Source organism: Ambystoma mexicanum, chromosome 12, assembly GCF_040938575.1.
Source record: "Ambystoma mexicanum isolate Mex_15411 chromosome 12, UKY_AmexF1_1, whole genome shotgun sequence".
In the NCBI taxonomy this organism is placed as follows: Eukaryota; Metazoa; Chordata; class Amphibia; order Caudata; family Ambystomatidae; genus Ambystoma; species Ambystoma mexicanum.
This window is the reverse complement of record NC_090936.1, coordinates 1,036,275,733-1,036,296,321: the sequence shown is the minus strand read 5'-3', so window position 1 is coordinate 1,036,296,321 and position 20,589 is coordinate 1,036,275,733. Positions and strand designations below refer to the sequence as shown.

Sequence of the window (20,589 nt, the reverse complement as noted above, 5' to 3'; positions counted from 1 at the left end):
ATGGTGTCCCCCTATGTGCCGGCCCCCACCTTCCACCCTAGGCCATGCCCGATTCATACGCTGGCTTTTACTGGTTTGCCTTGCCGCACAAGAGACGAGGCATGATATTGGATTCTGTGCCACCACGTGCACATTCGATTGCTGCCTCGACACATAGATGGTTTTCATGCATACATTATTATTAAAATGCTCTGAATTATCAATAAACAGCCTGAACCCTTTTGAAGCGTTTCTATTAAGAGCGTTTTACTTAAAGCTGCGGTAGCTAACCGACACCCTCCCCTCTTGGTCCATGGCTATCCCCCTGACTCATGGAGGCTCTCAGCTATCCCCCACCCCTAGGTGTCTTGCGAGGAAAATAACCTCATTTTGCAGCCTGGGCCAGCTACAGCTCATTCAATGTTGGGAGGAAAGTAACCCTCTCCCCCTCCCACCACCACGGGAATCTGCGTTCGCGTGTCTGCCTTTAATTGCACGGGTTCTGCTCTTTTTATCTGCATCTTTGCTCCCGCCCCTTCCCCCGGTCGGAGCCCAGCCACATTCATTCCGCTCCTTTTGGATTCACTGCAAAGCCACGGCTCGTGGCGGGAAAATGCAGCCTATGTTGCATCGCTACAATAATGTTGTCGAGTCTAGAGCCCAACCGCTTTAACCTGCAAGCCCCCCCCCCCCCCCCCGGCGTGTATCCTCTACTCCACATTGCAGGGAATGCAGGTTTCTGGTCTTGCTTAGCGCAGGGGTGACAGGCTGCTGCAGGCGTCTGTCTGCTGCAGTGAAGGCATTTTCCGAGCTGCGCCAGCCCCGGCTATGCCTGCCTCTAATGTGAATGTTTTCTTCCCGTCTAGCGGTTTGCCCTCATTGGGCATGTGTGCGGGAAATGTGTGCACCTCTTGTGCTGAAACATACTCTACAGATTGAAATGAAAGCTTTTATTGCAGTTTTCCTTTTAACATTTGGCACAGTACAAATGCGTGGTGTTCTTCAAATAAACCTTTGAGGACTGATTTTCTAGATTTGAGGGGCATTCATTCTGTGAACTAAAATAATAATCAAGAATTGGACTCTTCCTACGTCGGCCCTCAATCTCTTCTAAAAAATGAAAATTCTAAAAGAAAAATTATTCACAATCACGTCCCGTGTCAGACACCATTCCCTCCCCTCCGTTTTCAATTTTGGCATTTAGTGAAACCATTTCTGAATGCCACCTGAGCGGTTTCCCCAGCCCTCCTCTCTCCTTTTAAATAGAACTTACAAGTTAGAAAATATTTTTAAATTTTAATATAATCTGATTCTTTTACCAGCTCATAGAATTTAATATATAAGCATATACAAGAAAAGTCTTTTCCCCCACCCCTCTCTGTACAAAAGTTGCTCTCTTGGGTTTTTTGTGCATTCTATTGCATTATTAATTTGAAAAAGTCATATCTGTGTTTCCTGTACCTTCTCCTTGTGGGTTTGAATTCTATAAGGTTCGGAGATGGTGGTGACAGTGGGGTGCAGAGAATTACCAATGCTATTTTCTGTCCAGTGGGCCCTGTGTGCGGATTTGTACGTGCTGTAGTTCATGTGGTCGTGGATAGTGGGCAGGACAACCGCCCCCTCACCTGAAACGCCCGTTGGGCCCCCGGGCGGCATGTCCTCGTCCACTTGGATAATCTCAACAGTCCTAGCAGCTGCCACCGAGCTCCGCTGCTGGTGCCGCTTGCGGATTTTGTAAAAGACAATCAACATGGCCGCCGCCAGTAGTGTGACTGCCACAAAGCAGCCAATGATGATCTTGGTGGTTTTCATCACCTCGTCCAAGCTGGTCTGCATCTTGTCATTGTTATCCGATGTTGGCACAGCCACCTGCTTCGGCGTCTTGGTGGTCTGGATGAGCACTGTGGTAGTGGTTGTGTATGCTGGCTGATACCCTGTAGAAGTAGTCGGCACTGGCTTGAACTTGGACGAGATGTCTTCAGACGAGACCTCTGTGGTTTCCACTGTGACAGTTGTGAAGAAGCTGTAGTTCGTGCTCATGTCCGCTGAACTCACGTTCAGGTAGGCCGAGGCGTTGGAGTTGCCCCCTACATTGGTGACCATGCATGTGTAAACTCCAGTGTCGGATTGCTCAACTTGTGAAAAGTTTAGCGTCCCATCATTGAGAACAGATATTCGTGGGTGGTTGGAGGCGTGGCTCAGAATTGTCCCATTGGGCAGCAACCACCTAACAGAAGACATAGCTGGAGTTCGGCATTTAAGTTCAGCCACCCTTCCCCCAGAAATATTCAGATCCCTGGGAGCATCCATAATGAAAGGCGCAGAGCACTGGAAAGAGGTCTGGTCCACCTCCACCAAGTACTTGCCCCTCATGTGCAGCGGGGAGTGGCAGCGTCCACAGCAGGTGGAGTTGGTGGGGATATACTCTCGCAGCCACCATGAGAGCCAAAGAACGTCACAGTCACAGTCCCACGGGTTGTGGTGTAAGTGCAATTCCACCAAGTACCTCAAGGGTGCAAAAAGATCGTGAGGCAGTGAGGTCAGGTTATTGTGGGCCAGGTTCAACTCTACCAGCGATGTGAGGTCATCAAAAGCATTCCTCTCAATCCAGTTGATCTGTGAGTTCATAATCCAAAGTTTTTTCAACGAGCGTAAACCATGAAAAGATCCTGGCTTTATTTCAGGCAGGCTATTCCCAGAAATTTCCAGTTCCTCTAGCCCCACCAAGGGCGTAAGGTTTGGCATGTCCCTTATGTTGCACATCCCAAGGTTAAGGTACTTCAGATTGTACAGACCCTCAAATGCACCCTCAGAAATGTACACCAGCTTCTTCAGCTCCCCCAAGTCGAGACGCATCAAGGAAGGGACACGGTTGAATGAGTAGGACGGGATGCTCTCAATTGGGTTGTTCCTGAGCCACAACTCTCTCAACTTGGAGAGATACTCAAAGGCCCCACTCGGGATGACGGTGAGCCGGTTGTCAAAAAGCTCCAATGTGTTGAGGCTCGTCAACCCATTGAACGCCCCAACCTCAATCTGTCTAATGGAGTTCCTTCCTAGCTGCAAGACCTCCAAGTGATGTAGGGATCGAAAGGTGCCGGCTTGTATCCTCTGGATATTGTTCTCCATGAGGTTGAGGTGGCGGGTGTTGGATGGGATCCCCTCGGGGACGTCGGACAGGCCCCGCCGGGTGCACACCACTTTGCTGAACTGGTTGCTGCAGGAACAGACTGACGGGCAGCTCTGGGGTCCGGCCGAGGCTGCGCACACGATCCAAGCTTGCACCATGAGGTAGACTACGGAGAGCAGGGCAGCATTCCAGCTATGGTGCACAGTTGCCTGCAACATGAGATTCATGGTGTGGCACGTTCATATTTCACCATGGTCGGGGATTTGGCACTGAAGCGAGAACTTGGCCCTTGCAGATTCCTTGTTCCATTTGAAGAAGCCTTTGTAGGACCTGTGGGCGACAGAGGCGAGCTGAGAGGCGAGCTGATCCCACCGCACTCGGAGGCAGCGGCTGTGCAGGCTTCTTCTGTCAGCAGCCCTCCCTTGCTTTTTTTTTTTTTTTTAATTACGAAAGGGTATACAAAAAGGAATGAAGTTGGGGGCGAGACAAAATGGCCTCTAATAAGTCCAGAGCTGGAAAAGCAGCATTTAGGGCGAGTGCCGAGAGCAGCAGAGGCCCACTGGGCTATGCAGGTGCATCGTCCACCAGCAGCACCCCGGGGAGCAGGGCCATCGGCACCTCGGCGGCTCGTTCTAGGATCTCTGCGGCGCTCGCTGTCGATAGCAGCAGCTCCATTTCCAGGGCACACCCTCTTCCCCACGTCCGTGCTTCTGGACCCCCTTTTTTGAAAAGCAAGCCAAAAGAGGGAGCGCAAATCTTGAGTAATCAGCCAGCAGCTCCCCGTCTTCTCCTTGAAGCTTTCCCCGCATCCGTTTTCTGCGCAGCCCCTCCCCCTTCGCATCGGTGCCCCGAGATGTGTTTCGAGCGGTGGGGAGCCTGCCGCTGCGGCGCGCACGGTTAGCGGTGACCCGCCAGCCCCTGCCAGGCGGGGGCGCAGTGTGGCGGGCTGTCCTGGAGCAGAAGCGAGGCGCCCGTTAGTGGGGGCGAGTCCTCCTCGTCCATGGGGCCCGGCAGCTGGGAGGTAGTGGCCCGCTAGGGCCCGTGGGCTGCGGCGTGCGCGGCTCCGGAGCCCGGCGGGGACATGCTTGCCTGCTAGCGGGCCCCCTGGCGCCGGGCTGCGCGCTCATCCTTTTGTCCTTCACACGGAGCGTGCATGTCCTGCTGACGCATAGTGTTCTGAGCCGAGGAGCGGGAGTGCGAGGCAGCGGCGGCAGCGGCAGCGCAATGTATTAGCGCGTCCACCCCCTCCTTCCTCCGCGCCTCCTCTAGGGGTTCATGCCGGAGGCTTCCAGCTTAGTTGCCTCGATTTCCCAGCGAGATGGCTCTCTGGCTCGGACCCCCGCCTTCTCTTGCTCGTGCTCTTCTCTGGCCATGGACTGCGGAGGGTGGCCTCAGTGAAGCGCAGTGGGGCCACTGCCGGGAGCTTTCGCACAGGGCCAAGGCCAGGGGGGGGGGGGGCAGGGCTCTTAAACACGGAACACGGCTTCCCCTTTCCGCTTTTCCTCGTCCATCCTCCCCTCCTCGGCTTCTTGTTGGGATAGACGCAGAATTGATGCTTCAGCTGCCAGGGGCCGGCCGGATGGGGATTGGCTCACCCCATCGTCTCTGCGACGTCACCGCCTTCGAATGCTGAGTTGGCTTCTCGCTGACGGCAGGGGCAATGTTCTCCCAAGTTGGGAGCCGTGCTTTGCGTGCGGCATTGTGACCGCCTAGTGGAGGGTGCTAGAACACCCCCTGGCTGTGGCGGTGCCGCGATGAATTCCCAAGGTAGTTGCGCGCCAAACCCCAAGTGCACACGGAGCAAAAAAAAGCCAAGCAGCCCAAGCCCCCCAAAGGAACTGCACCATACAGTTCTCGCGAAGCACTGGGACCGGGTCTTTGGATGGGCTTTTTATGTACATATATATATATAACATTGCAATTAGAACGCTCTTTCTGCACTGCTCGGCATGAACCCTGGTGCTGGCTGTCGTCACTTTTCTGCTGCACGCCGTAGTGGTGGTGCAGATGGGAGTCTAAGGATGCAGTGTTCTGCAGGCTGAAGGGATTCATTGGCACCGTAACAGACCGAGAAGCGTGTGTGATGCACACGCGCGCGGAATGGCCCTCTGCGGAGCCCCAGTCTCCCCCTACGTCTTGAGAAGGAATTGCCAGCCCAGGCAGCGCTCGACCCCCCCCCCCCCCTTCTCCAATGCCGTCTCTTAGGAGCATGTGCAAGGGCTTGCGGGAGTCTGCTAGGCAGAGCTCCGCGCTGCTCACTCCGCCAGCAAACCAGAAGAGCGCTGATTAAAGTGGCTGGCATAAGGAGGACCCCAGTCCCAGCACAATCCCTCAGAGCTCTTGGCTGGATGGTAAGATTTTATTCTGAGCTGTCTGTGACTCGGTAAAGCTGTTGCGTGGGTCTGTTTGTGGCAGATAATTTGAAGTGGGCGTCGAGGGCAACAATTGTGCATTTTCTGTTGTAGTTCATTCTTGTAAATAAAAGCAGAGGTCGCGACGATTGTCTGAAGGGGCAGTTTGGGCACTTTTTCGTTGGCATGCATTTTAAAGGATCCGGGCGAGAGGTCCCAAAGGTCACTGGAACCTGGCCGTGGCAGCAACTTTCCCCGGATGCCCACTTCACTCCCAGTGAACGCTGCATGATGTATGGACTGTTAACATGAGATGTGTGTGTTGATCTTCCCCATACATTGATTCCTGCCCCTTTGCCTTCAGATCACTCACTTGCTCGTCCCGGTCACATTTCTACCCTGTCAGTACTTCTGCTGTTTTGATCATCTTTCTCAGTTCAGTTTTGCCATCGTCACTAAAAGATGTATGCTTCACAACCCACTATATTGCCACCTCATACACATGCTTTCTTTACAACCACACTAACACGCGCCCCAGGCGCAGTCTCTTTTCAAAACACTCAGGTTTGTTTTTGCAACCCTTTCCAGAAGTGGCATCACCTTAATTGGTCTCAAAACCTGTTCTTTTGTCAAACTCTAGAAGGTCTCATCTTTCCCACCCCTTTTCTTCTGCAGTCTGTCTGACTTCCTTTGTGGTGGTCTCGTACCAACACCTCCCTCCCCTCCACCCACACCCGCTTCCGCTTCTTCCCACCAATGATGAAGCAGGCTTTCACATCACTTTTCAGTCTAATCTTTTAATACCACACCATCACTGTGAAGTCTTTCCAATGTCTGTTTCCTTCCACAGTCCACAATCATTTTATAGTCAAGCTCCCCATGCATGCTGCAGTCTATCAAACTCCTCAAGAACTGGAAGATTGAGCCAGTCCCTTGCTATGCCTTGGTTAACCTACATTATTTCCAGTACCTGCATGTTCGATCTTCTTGAAGGCCCAACTTGCTGAATTTTTTTTTTTAAATCCACATACAGCTTAATATGTTAAAACCCCAGTTTCTCTTCTGAAAACCCCAGTCTTCCACACTCATTACAACCCTCTCCTGTTCTTACCGACCCCCTCACCTGCTACTTTAGCTCTTTGAAGTCCATGCTCTTTTTCCAAATTCCCTTAAGATCCAGTCTCCATCACCCACCAAAATTCGGTATTTGGGCTCTCAAGATTCAATCCCACCATGAGCATACTTTCTGTAGGCTGTTCCTTGTCCCACTCTTCTATTTGATGGCCTTCTTGTAAACCACCCTTACTCTTCTATCTTACCATCTACTCTGGTCCAATCTCTTCTGGAATGCACTTCTTAGTCCTCATGTGTTCTGTAACTTCTAGGCCCAATTTCTGACCACCTCTTCTCTCTTGACTTTATAGATCCAATCTCAGCAATCCTCCTCCAATGTGCAGTGTCCTAGAAACATCACCTGATGTCTTAGAAATGTAGGACCCTACCTCTCCTCGGGTATAAGGTTTTGTTGGCAGACCAACACCCATGTCTAGCTTTTTCTCTTCCCTCTAGGTGCAGCCCTATTTGGCCCCTCCAATTGAAAGGCCAGGCTTTGACATCTAAAAATAAAGATCGAGCACAATTCCAACCCCCACAATGTCTGAGCCTTTTGTTCCTCTTTTGAATAAAGGTGTATACCAATCTGACGCAGTCTGACATCCTCAGTGTTCCCTCTTTAATCTGCCTCTCAATGTTTATTTTCTAGCCCCTCAATAGTGGATCTTTTATTGCTCCTCCTTCAGAAATGTTTCTGGTCTTGTTCAAGGCATTCTATTTTCTGTCTTGGAACCTAAACCCCAATTTTTGCTTACCCCTACTTCACAGTCCAGTACTTCCAAAACACCTCCTGGGTCCCCACACCGTTGCTAAAATCTAGGTCTTAACCCATCCTATACTATTCATGAGCTAGCCGGTTTTCAGAATTTGCATCCGAATATAACCCCTTATTAACTTACATCTTTTTCTTGACCACACATATCAACCTAGATTCTTTTTTTTGTCTTTTCTCAGCATAGTTGTTCCTATCGTCCTACCAAGTCTTGCTCTCTTTTGATCACACAACTCTCTCCTTTTAAGCTTTAGCCTTTTTGTCTTTTAAGACTTATATTTGTTTTGGACCTCGTTTGAGGGATGGTCTTTCAGAATCGCCACAATCCTTGCCCATTAGTATAGTCCATCCTCGAGTCCTTGTTTTAAATTGTCTCCCTTTACTTAAAAATTGGTTGAACCTGTGTACAACTGTATTAATTTCTCTAATCCTTATTTAGACTGCACCCTGCCACACTTGTCTACTCTCCTCCACTGCTAGGTTTTACCTATCTCATCTCGCAAGGAAGAGCACATTCAAACACTCTCCTCATCTTGCTTTACTTAACTTTTTCCTACCCCCAACCCATTTCAAGGTCGTCTTTTAGTACTGCTTTACATTTCCTCCATTTAAGGTGAGCCAATTTGCTCCTCCCTAGAACAATTTCCACCCCTGTGAATGTCTAATTTCCCCCTCATCTCCTCTCCCAGGGTCTGCTAACGTCCCCCTTCCCATGTCCTAGGGTCTGCCCCATCCCGCCACCTTCATGTCCGAAGGTCTGCTCCCTTTCTGCCATGTACAAGGAGCCTCTTTGCCCCCTTGTATGTCACAGGTTTTAACCTATTTTCACACTCCGAGGCTCCACCTTTTGGCTGCTTCTCTTCCTGCTATGGTTTGTTCCCCTTTACCCTGGACCCAAGGTTAGTTCAGATGTAAATTTAAGACCTTCTTTTTTTTGGAGTCCTGCAACCTTTGGATTTGCAAATCTTTTGAACAATAACTCCCAGGATCCATCACTGTTTATGCTTGACACTGGCTTTGTAGTCCAGTGCATCTGGAAAGCCAAATGATGCAGACTCCTACTCTATTTCCTCGATCTTAATCAAGTACAAGATTAAGCACATTTTTACCTAGATACAGTTCTTTTTTTTTTTTTTTAGGTGATTGCTACGTGATACGAATCTCATTGACATACCCTTTATTTTGCCCACAATGTTCCCTAGAGCTAGTCCCCTTTTCAGTTCTTTGATTCCACTTGTCCTTTAGGCGTTCTACCTACTTCAGACCTGTAGCCATAGATGGTTAAGAAATGCATGACACGCACGTGACAACATTTGTGGGTTTCGACGTATTCTTTTCTTTGCATGTGCTCCAGATAAGATTTAGAAGTAGGAGCAATTTACTCTGTTTTTTTTAAAGTTGGGAGTGAAATTATTTTTAGGGACTATAAAATTGAGCCCCATTCCCAATGAGAGTATTTTATAAACTAGTAACAATGTTATAAACGTATAGCAGAAATGTTTTTGTAATAAATACTTCTTTGCCTCTAGTTTATTCATGCACATTATGAGATGCATTTTAATCCCTTCGTATCAGGCAGTAATGATGGTATTTTCTTCCCATACTACTTGGTGTAGACCTGGTCCAAGCCGATCTATGCAACTGTGGGCAAAGGCCTGGGCACAAGACTCTATGTATGTTTCCTATTTTCTGTTCAGAGTATTTTTGCTCCCTATTTACATTTTTGGGGGAGTTTTTATTTTTAGGAAGTAAAAGTGGCTGATTCCCCTTATCAGTAAGTCTGATATTGCCTAATCGCCCCTGATCCTGGCTGAATCAAGATGTGCCATCACTGCGATAGTTATGTATGGAGACTTTAAGTTCAGGCTGAAGGATTCTGCTGTGCCTTTTTCTAAGGTCCCATAAAAGCCCTGGGTTTATTGGGTAGCTTTAGGCAGAACTGAGTCCGCGGCTGGAGTCTGTGAATCCTCCTTCAATCCGGTTTCTAGGGAGGCAGAAGACTTTAGCCCAAACACCACCTCCTTGGACATCGTGGCCGTCGTTAATGATGCCCAGTCTTTGCTCAGCCATTGAACAAGATCGGCCAGGTCCTCGAGTCGTATCAGTTTTTCTATTGCTACTGTTCGATGCATTAATGAAGAGAGAAAGTGTGATTGTAACCCCATGAGACCCCACATTTTTTTTCCTTTCCAAAATGAACCTGGTGTCAAATTGGCTCTTCTTGGTGGACACCCACGTTGTCAAATTAGAGGGCACATCTTTGGCAGTTAACTAAGTTAAAAGCCAGGGTATATGGTGGGATGGTGCGAATTGGAAATTTTCTTTAATATTCTGGTCTACAGTTAGAGGGTAAAGCAAAGGAAACCTATGTTAGAATATGGACATTTCCTACGCCATGGTGCCCTCGTATAGTAGGCTGAGCATTTGGTAGTTAATTATCCAGGTTATAGAAAGTTATTACCTTGAGCCTGAAGATAAAACATAATTTGCCAGTGTTTGCAGGGGAAAAGTGGGTCGATTGAGTGGATGTTATACAGACTTGGTTTGTGCCTGAAGACTCGGGGTTACCTGGTTTGGCTATTAATAGTTGCTATTCTTTGTCTCCAAGCAGATACGCCTTAACCCTTAACCCAACACCACATGAGCTAAGCTGTCCTTTTTCTAGCCCATGAACGACTCCCCCGAGCTGGTGTGGTGGGGGCTAATGCTGCCGCGGGTGCATTTAATAGCAACAGCCCGCTGCTGCGCCTTCTCCCACCACGCCAGCTCGGAGGAGCCCTTGTAAGACTCCCCCGAGCTGGCAGGGCAGGGGCTAATGACGCCCTGTGGGGCACAGTGCCCCGGGCAGCCGCCCGGCCAGCCCTCCCCCAAGGCCTGGCCTGCTTATAAGTCAACACGCATGCGAAGGTCCGAATCCTCTCCTCGCCTATATCCAGATTTAAATAGAGGAGACAGCAGATTTGCAGCTGTTGGCCCCATCTTTGAAATTCATTATCAATGCTGCTAAGAATCATGAATTACTTACTGTTTCGTAAGTCATTAGAAACCTGGTTTGTTTGCTAATCTACTGACTTGGTTCCACGAATGCCCCTTTCTTAGGCCCTGACACAGTTAAATCTGATGGTGCTTTAAAAATCCTGATTCAATTATAGCTGATGAATCTTGGCAGGGGTTCCAATCCTCCAAGTCTTTGGGCATGGCTGTTCAACACCTCCAGCATATTCCAACAGAGGACATGGATTTAGACCCCCTGCCTCCTCTGAACCTCTGGAAGCGGTACGGCTCTCCCAGGTAGCCAACACGTTGCAGTTTCCATAGGGGTAGAGGAAGAGGTACTCTGGCATTATTTCCGCCTCCACAGTACCCTTAGCCCCCACAAATGCGAAGCCACCATGAAGGAACTGTTGCCACTATTGGCCGCTGGGGGGAAGGGGGTGGGGGGGAATTTCCCAGGTCTGCAACGAATGGTTCTGCACATCGTCCGATGCTTGGGCTTTACAGGGATCTCGTGTCTTTCATTCAACACTCTGCAGACTACCCTCCTTTTAATACCGTTCTGCCTCTGGACCCTTTTCTTTTGGGGGAAGGTGGGAGGGGGTCAGTCTACTTCGACCAAGGGTAATTCAAACTGGTAACACTCTGGGAGGAAAAGGGTGGTATTCAACATATTTTCCATTAGCAAAGGATGATGGGGGGGAGTGGTAGGGGGGCTTGTGTTCCATCCTGAATCCGAGACTACTGGATTTTGTCCTGTGCAAGGACAAATTCAAGATGCTTATTCGAACCTAGATTCTCAGTCCTTGATTTGCAGCACTGCTTGGTGTCACTGGACTTTCAGGACGTCCACTCCATGTGCCTTTCCATGTAGCACTAGTGTACCAGAGTCTTGTAGGCCAACATCATTCCTAGTTCAGTGTCCCACTGTTCAGTCTTTCTTCACTGCCCAATGTTTTCACCATGCTACTGGTGGTGGCGGCTCACCACCAGTAGCATTCATGTCTTTCTCTACCAGGAAAGACAAGGCGACAGAACGTATGCTCTGCACGCGCAGCCTGTTGCACAGCTTGGTCTTTTACCTGAATATCATACGTTCTCCAGCATGGGGTCTGGCATGGATTCACATGCTCATGAATATTCCCCGTCGTCAGGCTGGGAATCCTCGGTAAAGAAAAAACCAGTATCAGTTTCGTTTCTGATCTGACTTTCGTAGTAATAACCAATCACTGGTCTCTGCGTCATACTGACCACAGCCAATGACTGCCCTCTACCTAAGCCCCACCTCTGGCAGCCATCTTCAGATTTTTACCGCACGTTCATGTGTTGGGATCCTCGTGCTATTGCTCTCGAGCGTTAGTGCTATTTTTTCACGTTTTTTTCTCAAAAACTTCGTTTTTTCGGTCAAAAGAGCCTCAAGCTCCGCCGACTCTCTATCCGATCAACGGGGACCCGTGTCGGATTAGTCTGCGCCCCTCAAGGGTGAATATTTCGTCGAGCTACGCTTTTGGAGGACTCCAGAAGTTTCTCAGGCCCGGTCATGGCCCAGGAGAAGGGAAGCTCGACGCCCGGAAAGCTGTTCAGGGTCTGCCCTGGATGCCAGCTGCAGAACGTCTTCAAGGAGGACGAACACTCTTTTTGTCTCTACTGCCTACATGAGGACAAGACGCACGTGGAGAAGGACTGTGCGTTTTGCGGCAACATGTCGGAGCGGACCATGAAGGACCGCCATCAACGTCTCGCCAACTGGCTAGAAGGGAAGAGCCCGTCCGGCGAGAAGAAGAAGAAGAAATCTGAGCGGTCTTCTAAGACCTTTGAGGACGCCCCGGCGACGGGGGTCCAACATAAGGCCAAGCACCGCGAGTCTGCTGGCACCGGGAGCGCCGAACGGTCGGGCTCTACAGGCGCCAGGCAGGGCGCACCCTCCCCGGCACCATCAACCACGAGCCAACGCTCTGGGTCGGGTAAGAGGAAGGCCGAGCACCCGGCGAAGCTCCTGGAGAGGCCCCGGTCGAGCTCGAAGGCCCCATCGGAGGGGGAGCGAGGCGGTGACCCCCCCCCCCTCAAGGATAAGGCGGTGAGCGCACCTTAGGTGGTGAAGGCCTTAATCCATCCGGCCAAGCCCTCTATCGAAACTGTCGCGGCGGCCCTGGCTCAGCCTGTGCAGGCTACACCAGTGGTGGCGACCTCGGGGCTCAGTCTCCCTGCCACCTCGGAGGGAGTCCTCTTTTGTGCCCATCGATAGGACCCCCGTGAAATCCCCCGAGGGGAAGAGAAAGGGGGGGCAGGGCGTCGTCGTAGATTCGGCTTCAACCTCGGAGGAGGAACTGGTCGAGGTCTTAAGCCACGGCCTCGGCGTGGAAGAAGACCGGCCCGTCGGGATGGATCCCGACGCAGGTGACGACGACATCGTCGAGGGTACCGACGGGGCCCCTGATCGCCCGTCGGATTCCCCTCTGCCAGCACCGCAAGACAACTCGGCGGCCATTTTGTTGGCTATACAGTCCTTATGCTCAGAGATAAGGACGAGACTACCGTTGCCGACGGAGGAACCTCTCCCGTCGGGGGACCCAGAACCGGGACCTTCTGGTGTTCCCCCTACTAAGAAAAGAAGGATCCACCCTCCACCTCCTTTTCAGCCGTCGCGCCCCGTCCAGCCCTCCTCCCCGTCCACCCGAGGGGATGATACGGGGACTGACACGGCAGCGACGGGTACGGACGAAGGGCTTCTCTGCCCGACGAGATTGGATCGTTCCACTCCATGATCACCAGGGCATCCGAGCTTTTTCAACTCTGCCCTGAGGAGAAGAAGAAGGAAGGTTTCCTTTATCAGCGGCGCGAGGCCAAGAGGAAGACGGTCCTCTCAGTGCCTCTATTGGACGACATTTGGGATGAGGGCCTCACCCTCCTCAAGAACCCTTCCACGACGCCAGCTAGAAGAGACCGGTACGAGAAGAAGTACCGGGTCCCGGACACGGCCCCCCTGTGCCTCTGGGCGCAGCCTACCCCGGACTCCGTCATCTACGCGGCGGCCAGGAAGAAAGCGGGGGGGGGGTGCGGCCTCCACATCGACTTCCCCACCGGACGGTGAGGGAAAGAAATTGGACGCTATGGGACGCAGAGTCATCTCGTCGGCAGCAACGACGATTAAAGCGGCCAACGCCTTGGCTATCGTGGCCAGCTACGACAGGGAGCTCTGATACAAACTGGCTCCCCTGCTGGACTTCCTGCCGGACGACAAGAGGACAGAGGCCCTGGAGATCCTGCAGGAAGGTGAGGTGGCTTCGGACCACGCCATTACCGTTGCGACGGACATCGCCGACACTGGGTTCCGCCAGTTGGGCAACAGCGTTTGCCTTAGGCGGCGTGGATGGCTCAAGGCTACGGACTTCCGTCAAGACGTTCAGACCAGAGTCCTGGACATGCCCTTCGATGGGAACAACCTGTTTGGGAAAACAGTGGACGATTCCCTTCAGGCCATTAAAGCGGACACTGAGACGGCCCGGGCCCTGGGAGTTCTGCAACAACGACGGACGCCCTTTCGGAGCAGCGGAGGCAAGGGTGCCTCCAAAGGTTCCGGCGGCGGTTTCTCCACCTACCGTCAAGCGGCCCGCTCGTTGTCTCAGGAGGCCTACAGAGGACGAGGCAAGTCTGGCGGACCCCGCCGTCGTCGCCAAGGAGGTCAAGGCGGCAAAGCCTCGTCGAAGCAGGATTGAACCGGCCGTGGGGTCGGGCCCCCACCGAAGCACCCCGGTGGGAGGCCGGCTGGCGAGCTTCGTCAGCGTGTGGGAGTCCATCTCCACCGACCGTTGGGTGCTGGACGCCTTGGCCCGGGGCCACGCGCTCGAGTTCCAGAGAAGGTGCCCGCGCGTCCCCCCCGTGGCCAGGAAAGAACTTCACGTCCCTCAACTTCTCCTGGAGGTAAAAGCGATGCTCAGGAAGGGCGCCATCGAACTCGTCCCAAAGAGGCTTCGGGGCTCCGGAGTCTACTCGAGATACTTCCTCGTGAAGAAGAAGACGGGGGGATGGCGCCCCATCCTGGACCTGCGGCGTCTGAACAAGTTCATCAAGGCGCAGAAGTTCCGGATGGTCACCCTCCAGCACGTCCTGGGTCAGCTGGAGGAAGGAGACTTCCTGTCGTCGTTGGATTTGGAGGATGCCTACTTCCATATTCCCATCCTAAAGGGGCACCGAAAATTCCTCAGGTTTGTGGTCCAAGGGCGTCATTACCAGTTCAAAGCCCTCCCCTTCGGACTATGGTCGGCACCCAGGGTATTCACCAAGTGCCTCGCACCGGTGGCGGCGCAGCTGCGCCGCGAGGGGGTCCACGTCTACCCCTACCTGGACGACTGGCTCATCCGAGCCAAGACGAGGGAGCTCGCCGTGGTTCACACGGCAAGGACCGTCCAACTTCTCACAGACCTGGGATTCTCCGTGAACTACGCCAAATCCCACCTGGTACCCGCGCAAGACGCTCTGTTTCTGGGAGCGAGGCTCAACACAGTGTCCCTTCTGGCCTCCCCGTCGGAGGAGAGGACCAGGACCATCCTGGGCAAGGTGCAGCGGATGTTGGTGGCCGACGCGGCCAAGCTGAGGTCCATCAAGTCCCTCCTCGGAATGATGTCTTCCTGCATCTACCTCATTCCCATGTGCAGGCTCCGGATGCGCCCGTTGCAGGAGTTCCTGGACGCGCGCTGGATCCAAACGACGGGCAGCTTCGAGGAAAGGATCACACTCGACGAGAGTTTCCGACGAGCGATCCGGTGGTGGGGCACCCGCGCGCATCTGACGGCGGGCTTGGACTTCCAGACCCCAGCCCACCTGGAGACAGTGACCACGGATGCCTCCCTGGAAGGGTGGGGAGCGCACACCGTAAATCTGCACGCAAGAGGCCTTTGGCTCCCGACGGAGAAATCCCTACATATCAACGTCCTGGAGCTCCGTGCAGTGTTTTGGGCCCTCAGGTCCTTCCTTCCGTCCCTCAAGGGCAAGGTGGTGCGGGTCTTCACCGACAACACCACCACCATGTTTTACATCAGGAAACAGGGCGGAACCAGGTCCCCAGCACTGTCCAAGGAGGCGCAGGACCTGTGGCATTGGGCCATCGCCCAAAGGATATTTCTGGTGCCGTTTCACCTGGCAGGGATAAAAAACACCATCGCCGACTCACTCAGCAGGGAGCTGTGCTCGTGCCACGAGTGGGAGCTACGGCAGGATCTAGTGGATCGCCTCTTCCGACGGTGGGGCACACCACAGATCGACCTGTTCGCGACGAACTCCAAGTGCCGGAGGTTCGCCAGCAGGTTTCCCCAGGCGAGGAGCATGGGCGATGCTTTCTCGTTCCCTTGGGAGGGCCTGTTCCTCTACGCGTTCCCTCCTTTGCCACGGTGCAGGATGATCCTCGTCGCACCTGCGTGGCCGAGGCAGATATGGTTCCCGGACCTTCTGGACTTGTCGGCGTCCCCGCCAATCAAGCTGCCGGTGGACGCGGATCTACTCTCCAGAGAAGGAGGCGCCATCCTCCACCACGACCCGAAATCGCTGAACCTGCAGGCCTGGCTCCTGCAGCGCTAGAGTTTGGAGGATACGACATACCGGCCGACTGCAGAGAGGTTCTTGCAAAGGCCAGGGCGTCCTCGACTCTTAAATGCTACGGACACAAATGGAAGAGGTTCTCTGTCTGGTGCCACGCACAGAAGATTAACCCTCTACGGATTACGGCCCCCCAAGTACTGCCGTACCTGCTGACGCTGGCCAAAGCTGGACTGGCACACGCGTCCATCAAGATTCATCTTGCTGCGATCTCCCGATACACCAGAACCACGGGGCGGACGTCCTTGTGGTCTCATCGTCTGGTGAAAGAGTTCATGAAGGGACTGTTCAGATCGGTCCCGCCGGTGAAGGCTCCGGCCCCGGTTTGGGAGCTCAACGTGGTGCTGACCAAGCTCATGGGACCTCCGTTCGAGCCTCTGCACTCAGCTCCGTTGAAATTTCTGTCGTGGAAAACAGCGTTTCTTGTGGCCATCACCTCCGCACGACGAGTGGGAGAGATCCAGGCCCTTTCCTGCAAGGCCCCGTACTTGACTTTTCACAACACGAGGGTAGTGCTCAGGACGCACCCCTCCTTCATGCCCAAGGTACCGTCGGACTTCCATCTCAACGAACCCTTGGTGTTGCCTGTGTTCTTCCCGTCGCCTTCGTCGCCGGCTGAGAGGACTTTGCACTCCCTGGATGTGGCTAGAGCGCTGAAGTTCTACGTGGACCGCACAAAGTGTTTTCGGAAGACGTCACAACTCTTTGTGAACTTTGGACCTGTCAATCAGGGGAAGGCTCTCTCGAAGGCTTCCATTTCCAGATGGCTCTCCGGCTGTATCATGTACTGTCACCGGTTGGCAAACCGACCGCTGCCTGGCCGTCCGAGAGCCCATTCCACCAGAGCGATCGCAGCTACCACGGCGTTCCTATCTGGTGTGCCCCTGCTGGACATATGCAGGGCTGCTACGTGGAGGTCGACGCACACCTTCACGAAATTCTACTGCGTCGACCGGTATTCCAGGGAGGAGTCCAGGGTCGGCCAAGCAGTGCTGCGCAACCTGTTCGCCTGAGGTGAGCCTGGTGAGGAGGTAAGATGCTTAATGTTGAGTTTGATGTGATGCTTAATATTGAGCCTTTGCCACCTCCCGTGGTTGTGCATGTGTGTACTGCTATGTATTCTTTATTCATGAGCATGTGAATCCATGCCAGACCCCATGCTGGAGAAGGAACAAGTTACTTACCTGTAACTGTTGTTCTCCAGCATGGGTCTGGCATGGATTCACATGCGAACCCTCCCGCCTACCCCTCTGCGGCTCTTCACTTGGTCATACTGCCACTTCACGTGCTTCCAAATCTGAAGATGGCTGCCAGAGGTGGGGCTTAGGTAGAGGGCAGTCATTGGCTGTGGTCAGTATGACGCAGAGACCAGTGATTGGTTATTACTACGAAAGTCAGATCAGAAACGAAACTGATACTGGTTTTTTCTTTACCGAGGATTCCCAGCCTGACGACGGGGAATATTCATGAGCATGTGAATCCATGCCAGACCCATGCTGGAGAACAACAGTTACTGGTAAGTAACTTGTTCCTTCCCAGGTTTTGCCATCCAAGTCTGATTTATTCGGGCGGTCTGGCACACTCGCCTGGGCAGAGCATTTCCGACCCAGTGGCGAAAATCTCTATGATGGTACACATCGCTCAATTGTAGGATCAAGTTCCTGCCTCTGCCTTCCTGTGCTTGCTGTACCTCATGGCCTCCTGCATTTTGGTGGTCCTGCATGCCCGATTGCTCATGAGGTCGCTTCAGTGGCTCCTCTGTTGCCAGTGTTCACAAATTTAGGTGCACATTTCAGATCTTCTGCAGGTGTCTTTCTCAAAACTTGCATGGTCGTCCCTGCGAGATGACCTTTTCAAGGGTGTGTTGTTTCGGCAACCCTGGCCTCGGAGCGCTGGCTTCTGATGCGCCCTGAAAGGTTGCAGCGTTCACCTGCTGGACTTTGTCAGGGAGTGGAATGCGGTCTCCCTCAGTCTTCTAGAACACATCAATTTGCTGTAGTTTAGGGCAATCGGGCTGGTGCCTTCCTGCTCTACCGCCGCCGTCTGAGCCTTGATGCTTGGATGATGAGAGACTAAGATAAAAGGCGTGAGACTACTTTGCATGATACAATCCCCTTATTAATTGGCTATGCTACAATTGAAAGCAGATAGAATGTTAATTCAAGAAAATGAATGGTGAATACTTTAGCTGGTGCAGTTTTTAAACTAGAACTCTCAGTGTAACAAACTCTTTACAAACCTGTGTTTTCCTGGTAACGTAAAATGGGTGCCCGTTTTTTGACTAACATGCGTTTCACATACCTTCCATAAATGTTCACACTTTGTCGGGAATTCTGCATCATATGTAGGTTGCTGACTCTCTAACCACCTGCATCCTGCAGGTACACCCTACTTGTGGTAGTTGGTGAAAAACATTAAACCTTAGACCATCTCCACGCCTCCGAACTTGTCTACGTACGAAAAAGGAACGCACTAGTTGCCTCCCAGGGGCTGTCATCCCCACTGTCTTGCGTGGTGACATGGCTTCTGTTAAAAAGTGTTGATAATGGACTCCACTGATCGCTGCAGGATGCTTTCTACAATGAGTGGCAATGGCTGCTGTTACAGTATAATATTGGAATTGATTAGAGGAAACAAAGTGCACTTGTAGAAGTAATTACTAATTCATGTGCGGTTTTGAATTACATTGTGGTCCTCTTTCTAACTTTGCTTATTTCTGCTCTTGATGTTTTTTTCTCTTTAGTATATTTGTATTACCTTTCCATCTTTACTTAATTTTTTTCCATCAATCCTTTCCTCTTGGATTGTTTTTTGTTTTTCTTGCCATCTTATTACATCTTTCCATACCCATTACCGTTAACTTCCTTTTTTCTTTTTCATGTCCTCCCTCCCTTTCTTTTCTCAATCTTTTGCTTTTTGTACCACGTGACCTGTCCGGTTTTCTTTTGCTCTTAACTTTTGCCTGTTTTTTAAAATTTCCTTTTGCCTTGTCCTTTTATTTTTTGTATGCCACTGTTCCTTCTCTTGTGTTGATCGGTGACGGGAAGACACATTCTGCAACTTTCAACTTCAGTTATTTGTGCAATTGTCTAGTGGATGATGTATTAAAACATCTGAAAAAATCAAACTGAAATCTTTGCCAATCTGTTTTTTAATTACGGAAGACCAACTTAACTTCTTAAATATCGTGAACAGGGTCAATAAGATAGTAACCCTTACTATGACCTGCAGCAAAATGTTTGCACTACTCCAACCTGGAATAATGACCGCCGGAAGTATTACCTCTGAAGTTGCATAGGGAAACCATTCACACTGCACCAAAATGCTTTCCTATTAGGGATTACACCCCCTCCATCAGATGATTCTCCCTCTGTCTTGTTTACACAAAAAGGAAAATTTAGTTTATAGCCTGTGCTACGTACATTGTATCTATTAAATCGTCCATTGAGACTGAGGGTTTTCTTTTCTTGTGTTTTTGAGAACTTTCAGTGGTGATGTCTTTGAATGTAAGATCCCCATATTAAATTACTTGGCAAAATCCTTTAAATACATTGTTTTGGTAACAGATGGCACAAGAATCGCTCCATCTCTGAGACGGTTCAAGGTCTTTTTAAATTGAAGTTTTGATTGGTTCTACTGCCTTCCCTCAGTCTCGTCTTCTAATGAACATCCTCGCTAGCCCAGGTGTCTTTAAATCTCCCGTTAGTGCTACTGAATGTTGACCCTTAATGGCCAAAAAGATGGCTTATGCTATAGAGGATCTAAACGTTGGCTTTCCAAACTCCCTTAGGGATTTCCTCACTGTTCATACTCTATCGAATTATTGATCTACTGTAATGGTCTCTTACAAGCACTCTGTATTATTCAGGCGTTTTACTACATCCACGTGTGCTTCTCCCTTTCTACACTTCCCCTCTCAAAACACTCTTCTGTCTCATCCATGTTCACGCCTCCTAGGTATTACCCACTGTGATGCTGGAAATGCATCGGAGGGACAGGGCCTCCGTATCCTTGTCCTTTACTGCGTTTTATCATGTGTTCTGTCATGTTTTCCACGCAGGAGTTCATGTGGGACTCCTGTGCCTGATAGGAAACAAGATGGCCTCTGTGGCCCCTTTCCTTCTATTGCCTATTACCTTGTTTTCCCAGTGTCCTGGGAAGCCCTGACTCTGTCCCTTCCCACTGACCGTCTGTTGGATGGAAGTTCCATATATGGTGGTGTTGTGAAGTCCAGGCCAGACTGGTTGGAGCCTTCCCAGTGACTGTTGTGGGTACGCCCTGTGGGTGGGACCTGGGTGAATGGAGTGTGTGACAAATACGCATTCTGTGTTGTGGGTGTCTAGTATCTGGTGTTTGACACAATGACTGAGACAGCCCTGCCCGAAACTGGTATGAATGCAGTGTGGAGTGTTGAATGGCTGGGCACTTGTCCCAATACACATAACTTGTGAGTGTCTGGAGGAAAGTGAATGGCCTGAATGCACTATGCACCTGATTGGCTTCCCTTCTGACCGATTGGTTGCCTGAGTGTGACCCAGCAGAATTAATGGGAGATCAACTAGTATATCTGGGGGCCTCTCACTGCTAGAATTTGTGTTCAGAAGCTGAAGAGAAACTGGAGTTGAAACTGAAGCTTCACCTTGAAGCCCTGCTGGAAG

General features: G+C 51.4%; 2 protein-coding genes across 2 annotated transcripts in view; one reads left to right on the top strand and one right to left on the bottom strand.

Annotated features, from left to right (window-relative positions):
• Positions 1–20,589, top strand: part of SND1 (staphylococcal nuclease and tudor domain containing 1) — a 2,477,133-nt gene that overhangs the window by 1,683,911 nt on the left and 772,633 nt on the right. The window lies entirely within an intron of this gene.
• On the bottom strand, positions 1,261–3,658 carry LRRC4 (leucine rich repeat containing 4). The gene has a single exon (XM_069629564.1). The coding sequence runs from the start codon at positions 3,334–3,336 to the stop codon at positions 1,420–1,422; it is 1,917 nt and encodes a 638-aa protein (XP_069485665.1). The 5' UTR covers positions 3,337–3,658; the 3' UTR covers positions 1,261–1,419.

Excerpts from the sequence above, each read along its gene's own strand:
- LRRC4 (XM_069629564.1), bottom strand. The coding sequence starts at position 3,336 with ATGAATCTCATGTTGCAGGCAACTGTGCACCATAGCTGGAATGCTGCC.